Source organism: Helianthus annuus, chromosome 16 (assembly GCF_002127325.2).
Source record: "Helianthus annuus cultivar XRQ/B chromosome 16, HanXRQr2.0-SUNRISE, whole genome shotgun sequence".
Lineage (NCBI taxonomy): Eukaryota > Viridiplantae > Streptophyta > Magnoliopsida > Asterales > Asteraceae > Helianthus > Helianthus annuus.
Window position 1 is genome coordinate 189103251 of NC_035448.2, and position 6159 is coordinate 189109409.

At 33.1% G+C, this 6159-nt stretch overlaps 1 protein-coding gene across 1 annotated transcript; it reads right to left on the reverse strand.

Moving 5' to 3' along the window:
• Positions 1–270: 270 nt before the first annotated feature.
• LOC110918800 lies at positions 271–5150 on the reverse strand. The gene is made up of 15 exons (XM_035984984.1): positions 4936–5150; positions 3552–3775; positions 3278–3472; positions 2934–3183; positions 2743–2863; positions 2490–2665; positions 2181–2424; positions 2018–2095; positions 1857–1934; positions 1706–1771; positions 1344–1621; positions 1064–1246; positions 822–978; positions 643–737; positions 271–499 (listed from the first exon to the last, which is right to left on the reverse strand). Exons 7-14 carry the CDS (start codon positions 2355–2357, stop codon positions 669–671), a joined length of 1086 nt encoding a protein of 361 aa, XP_035840877.1. The 5' UTR covers positions 2358–2424; positions 2490–2665; positions 2743–2863; positions 2934–3183; positions 3278–3472; positions 3552–3775; positions 4936–5150; the 3' UTR covers positions 271–499; positions 643–668.
• Between the last annotated feature and the right edge of the window lie 1009 nt (positions 5151–6159).

Consider the following 6159-nt stretch of genomic DNA (forward strand, 5'->3'; position numbering starts at 1 on the left):
AAAAACAGGCCAATAATTTGTGATTTTGTGTTTTTGAGCGGTGGTTTAACCGCCCAAAAAAATAATTATGTTATCAATTAAAATAATTTAAATAATAGGAGAGCTCAAAATAATGCTAATGTTAGCTCAAAATAATGGCTATAAGTTAGCTCAAAATAATGGTAAGGAGAGCTCAAAATAATGGCTGCTCTGCTATATACTATATACGAGAAAATATTGGCTCAAAATAGTAGATAATAGATATACACCCAGAACTAAAACAATCAAAACTCAGCAAACATCATAGATTACATAATAACTTCCAAAGTTTACAAAAGTTGTTCTAAACATAATAACTTCCAAAGTTGTTCAAATAACTACACTAACCTAACCCATCTTCCAAAACCCATCATGGTGCATTCAACCAACCTACACTCTTACTCTTAAAAAACCGCGTCATGATGTTTTCAAGCAACATGTCGATTTCCTCTTGTGTTACGCTTGTTGTCTCGGTCCAAATCTAAAAAGAAATCAAATAACATATATTAGTTAACCCGAAACACCAAAAATAAACATAAAACCTGAATAATACAACCTTAAACTCGGATCGATAACCCCAACATACTAAAGTCAAGATAGGTAAATTCTAAAAGAAATACTTACATTGTTTGGAAAACGAAATCGCTTCTTTAAACAAACTGGACCATAAACCAAATCACCATGAACCCACTCTCCCAAGACCCATCTTGTTGCTTACACTACATTAAATTTAAAAGAAAAAATCAATACTAAAATAATCACTTAATTGTATAACATAAGAGTTAATAATACTGATAACATACTTGGACCATGGTCCATGTAAGTCCACTTCCAAAAGAAGATTCTATTGCTCTCGAAAGAGGATAATCATCTTTATCCTTCTTGGCCTTAACCGAAATCGTATCCAAAATCCAAACACTTCGTTCCTTGGGAGAAACGATAAACAAAACCCAATGGGCCCTAGAAAAAAGAAAGGTATAAAGTAGTGTAATAAAATAAAGAAAATTAACTTGAATACACTAAAAAACAATAACATATATATTACCTATAAAAAAAGGGTGCAAGAAAATATTTTGTGCCCTTTTTAAGTTTGTAGACACCTAACAAGTGTTCTTTTACACTTGCAAAATTTTCCTCGCACTCTTTTCCAGTTATTTTGTGGATATTGAAGTAGGCAACTTTAGGGTCTTCTGGAGCTAATTTATAAAATACTGCATTATGCAAATATCTGATATCAAACAAGAAAAAAATTACAAGGTTAAAAATTCAGCTGTGTTAAAAAATAAATTTATTGTATGAAATAAAAATAATAAGAAAAAACTTACATTTGACACCAATGTAAAAAGCTAGCCTCAAGCAACCCGTTCTCCAAAAACTGTAACATCCCCTCATATTCGATGGATTCAACTTCGATATCAAAAGAAGTCTTGGGGTACATCTCCTTAGGCACATTAATCTCAATGCTCATCTTTCCATTAAAGAGATCCTTTAATCGTTCAGCCCATAACCTAATTTTTTCAGGCCGCTCATTTTCTATCTTCAACAAGGCATTTTGTATTTTTTGTTCAGTTGACAACTTTGGAGTGGGAGGTTCTTCATCGAACTACATAATTAAACAAACGCTTTTAAGAGTATATATACACACATACACACACACACATATAACATGTTTGAGTTGTTTGATTACCATCGCATTGAGTCGTTCCGACATGTGTACATCATGTTGATCGGGAAAAAATGCGCCAGAAATAAACTGCATTAATTGAAAAACTAATTATTTGTGCATTGTTTATATATATATATATATATATATAATGAGAATTTGAGTTGTTGATTACCTCGTCATCAAAATTTTCTATAGTAGTCGGATCAATATGATAATGTTGAGTTTGATTTAGTTCATCAGGTTGCTCAAACTACAACAAACGAAATTGTTGCAATATAAAATAAAATTAATATAAAATATATATACCTGGACCAAAGTAACCAGACCACTAACCTGTGGCTCATAACATGTGACGTCCTCCAATTGTTGTGTCAAGTCTTGGTTTTGGGGAGTTGTCTCTATGTTCAAAAGCTACAATTTAACAAAACATACATTATTTTCTTTCATTTGTCAAATATGTGACAATCATATGAATGTTACGTAAACCCGAAATTACCTTTATTGCAAAACGTGGCCATTGAACATATTTACCACGAGCATCACCTAAATCTGCAACCTCGTCATAACTTGAAACTGGAGGGAGAGGACTGTTCTCGAATTTTGGATCGATGATATCTACTTTGACTTTCACATAGCCATCCTCCATTTGAACCTCATCTAATAACCTATCCATAGTAGGATACACAAGCCCTGAACCGACTACTTTTTCCCGGGAATAACAATTCACATTCAGCAAGCTCCTACAAAACGAGACAACATTTTTAAAACAAACATTATACATAAAACAATGTATAAATATAAGTACCTCTATAGGTGGATAATGAATATGGGATCCACCAACATCACTCGTGCCACGGATACTAGGGCTTGAGTCCACCCCTCTATAATCGCAACCCACCCCTAACCTTTGAGTGGTAGACACGTCTGTTTGACTTTGTTGTCTAGCACTTTGAAATAATCCTCCCTTAGCCTTTGTGCGTCCTTTAATCAACATTTAACCACAAGTATTAAATCCAAAAACTCATTATATATTTATCTATATAATAATATAGTATTACCTATAATATTAGAAACTGTACGTAATCGCCCTCCATGTTCCGGTCCAAGTAGCCTACTTAGTGGATCCTCCACCCCGGAAAAATAACTGCCATCTGCCTTCATTTCTATTTCGTATTCGGACTACGTAATATACACAATTGGTAAGAAGTTTGACTTTAACACATATATATAAAAATATACATTCACTTACTAGTTTAATAGGCTCTATTTGCGCATCTTTTGCAAGTTCATACTTCTTAGTTTTCTTGTTTTGTTTTGCTCTAGCCGAAATCCACCTTTTAGAGCGCCAATCTTGAATAGTTTTGAGGTGTTTATACACCGGCACAAGTTGGGACCATATGAGCGGAATGAGAGGCTCCAAAGCCGCATACCCGGAACGTCCTAAGCAAGTATGGAATACATTCTTCTTGGCACTTCTTGTCGCTTTTTCACTTTTTTTTCTTCACATAAATAAACAAATTGTAATGCATTAATAGTTATAAACATATAACAATAGCATACATAATAATGATATAACTAAAAATTCTCATATACCATAAATTCCTTGCTACTCCGTTGGGCAACGAAGTTTTCCCAATGTTGTGGTTGGAGACTCTTATATGACTTGAAAGGAGTTTTATTCATCCTTACATAGTTTGTTGTAAGATAACTTCGCCAATTTGTATGACGCTTTTTTGCATTTTTAAGTGCCGCTTCTTTGGGCGCAATGCTATTAACTTTCCATAGTTCCTTGCATATTTATGAAACAAAAAAGTTTAACAAATATTATTCATGTTTTTATAAAATTACAAACAAAAATATATAATACCTGAATATCCTTCCATAAATGTTCCCATTTATGTTCTTCAAATTTATCTTGCGGAATATGGTAAGAAAATTCGGCTTTCATCTTCACTCCTAACCATGAAGTATAATCAGTCGCATTCTTGCCAATCGGTTGATTATCATGGTTAAACTCAATGGTATAGTCACAGTCTTTCTTTGAGAAAGTCGCAGGCCCACGTTTCCCTCTCCCAAGTTTGCATGTGACATCTGTTGTGGTGGTTGGCATGGCATAAACTAGTGTTGCATGAGCAATTTACAAGTAAAATCAACAACAAATAAAAAACAAAAACAAAACAAGAGCTTACGGTGAGTAAATAGACATTTAGTATTTAATTCCTTATTTTGTGTGCCAAAAACGAATTCAAGATTTGGTTGAGGCACATCATGAAATTCTAGTAAAAACTCCAGGTAAAACCCACCAAAATAGAACAAGATTTCTTGCTTTAACATATATCTATAATATTCAGCTACAAAAGCAATTAGATTGATAGAAACAATAGTTTTGATTCTCTATATTATTGACCATAGCGCATAATAAAAGACTAGCAAACGAAAAACAGAAAATACACACAAATAAAATAACATAAACAATTAATTTTGATATAAACGAATATATCAATACAAATAATAAAAAAGAATAAAAATATATAAACTGAAAGTAATGTAACTAGAAACACAAATCTCAAAAGTCAAAACTAAGAATTCAACAAAGGCCTGCTGGTCCAGCAGCAACGTCTAAATGGGCGCTGATATATTATATTCATTAATAGAAGTATAAATACAGTAACATCCTTTGGCACAACACACACACACACCATCTAATAATGGATTTTCTTATAATAGTGTGTACTCTTCTCTTATCTTACAGTATTTAATTATGGGCTATATAATTTTTTTTTCTTATATTATCGTTTTAGTTTTCAATTGTTTTAACTAGCTATAGACATATCTTCATCTAAACGTGAGTTTTATCATAAAATATATGAGTAATTTCAGTAAACCATGAACAATTTCAAGCACAAGCACCAAACAGTTTTAACTAGCTATAGACATATCTTCATCTAATTAACCATGAACTGTTTCAAGCACAAGCACCAACAGTCAACAATATCAGTAAACCTAACATATATATATATATATATATATATATATATATATATATATATATATATATATAATAGGGGACCACATGAGATACGCATAAACCGCTCAAAACTATATTGAATCTGACATGGGCCACACATGGAATCATATATATATATATAGCAAAATCAAACATATATCCAATATAATAACGAATTGTATTCAAAATTTTGCACTAATATAAAGAATTTAAGAAGGTACGTGATAAAACTAGGGTTTCTTACCAAGGGTTTTGGAAGAAGACACTCGATTGTTACAGGATCTTAAACGCTCGATGGCCAGAGGCGGTGGTTTTGGAAGAACAATTGAAGACGCGCGCGGGAGAGTGAGAAGTAATGGTAGGGTTTTTGGGGGGAGATCGAATTGAAAGAGATTGAATCGTCGAGGAGCAGTTACCCTCTTTTTTTAGGGGTAGGGTGACCTCTATCTTTTCCTTTCTTATTAATATATTTTGTCAAGCAACTTAATACAAATTAGAGAACATGTTACAAGTTATTTTAATGACGGGAGTATGTGATTATAGAAAACGGGATATATAGCAAAAAATTAATGGGAATAAAATCTATAATTTATTTATTTATTTTTTGGCTAAAGTCTACCGTATATCAAAGTGAAGACAAAATCTGTAAGTTCAGAATGAAGGGTTAAATTAATAAAACTAATATACATGGGATTTGACACAACACTAGCTAAGACGAGATGATTTGATCAAACCTACTCAAAAAGTAAGCTTTTAAAGCAATTTTACTATATGTCCGTGGGGTATGGCGAGGCGTAGGGATGACAATCAAACCTGAATCCGATGGGTAAACCCGAAACCCGACACATTTGGGACGGGTTTGGGGTCGGTTAATCGGGTTTGGGACGGGTTTGGTAATAGTTTTTATTTTTTTCGCGGGTTTGGGACGGGTTTGGGATTTAGTAATATACCTGTTTACCCGACCCAATTACCCGATAAAGTGTACCCGTTTACCGACGGGTTTTGGGACAAGCTTATCTAATCAGATTTGGGTTTGGGATTACCTAAACCCGTCCCAAACCCGACCCATTGCCATCCCTAGCGGGGCGTGGCTAGCCCACGTGGCTTGGCCAAACAGTTATAATTTTACTATATGTTTTATGTTATAAATTAAAAGAGGTATGTTTTTATTCCATAATTATTACTTAAAAAGATAAATTAATATAAGATTTTATAATTTAAATATGATTGTGTTATATACATTTGTGTTTTTTAATTAAAGTTTAATTTTAATATAGTTATTTCAGAAAAGAAATAAAAAATAAAAAAAACCCAGGTTGGACGGGTCGTGTTCAGGTCAACCCACGAAATTTTGAGTCGTGTTCGGGTTCATATATGAATGATACGATTTTCGGGTTCAAGTCGGGTTCGGGTTCATATATGAATGATACGATTTTCAGGTTCAAGTCGGGTTCGGGTTCATATATGA

Excerpts from the sequence above, each read along its gene's own strand:
- LOC110918800 (XM_035984984.1), bottom strand. The coding sequence starts at position 2,357 with ATGGATAGGTTATTAGATGAGGTTCAAATGGAGGATGGCTATGTGAAA. Across the intron at positions 1,935-2,017 it reads TCACATGTTATGAGCCACAG|TTTGAGCAACCTGATGAACT; the intron begins GTTAGTGGTCTG and ends CGTTTGTTGTAG. Across the intron at positions 1,622-1,705 it reads CGGAACGACTCAATGCGATG|TTCGATGAAGAACCTCCCAC; the intron begins GTAATCAAACAA and ends TTAATTATGTAG.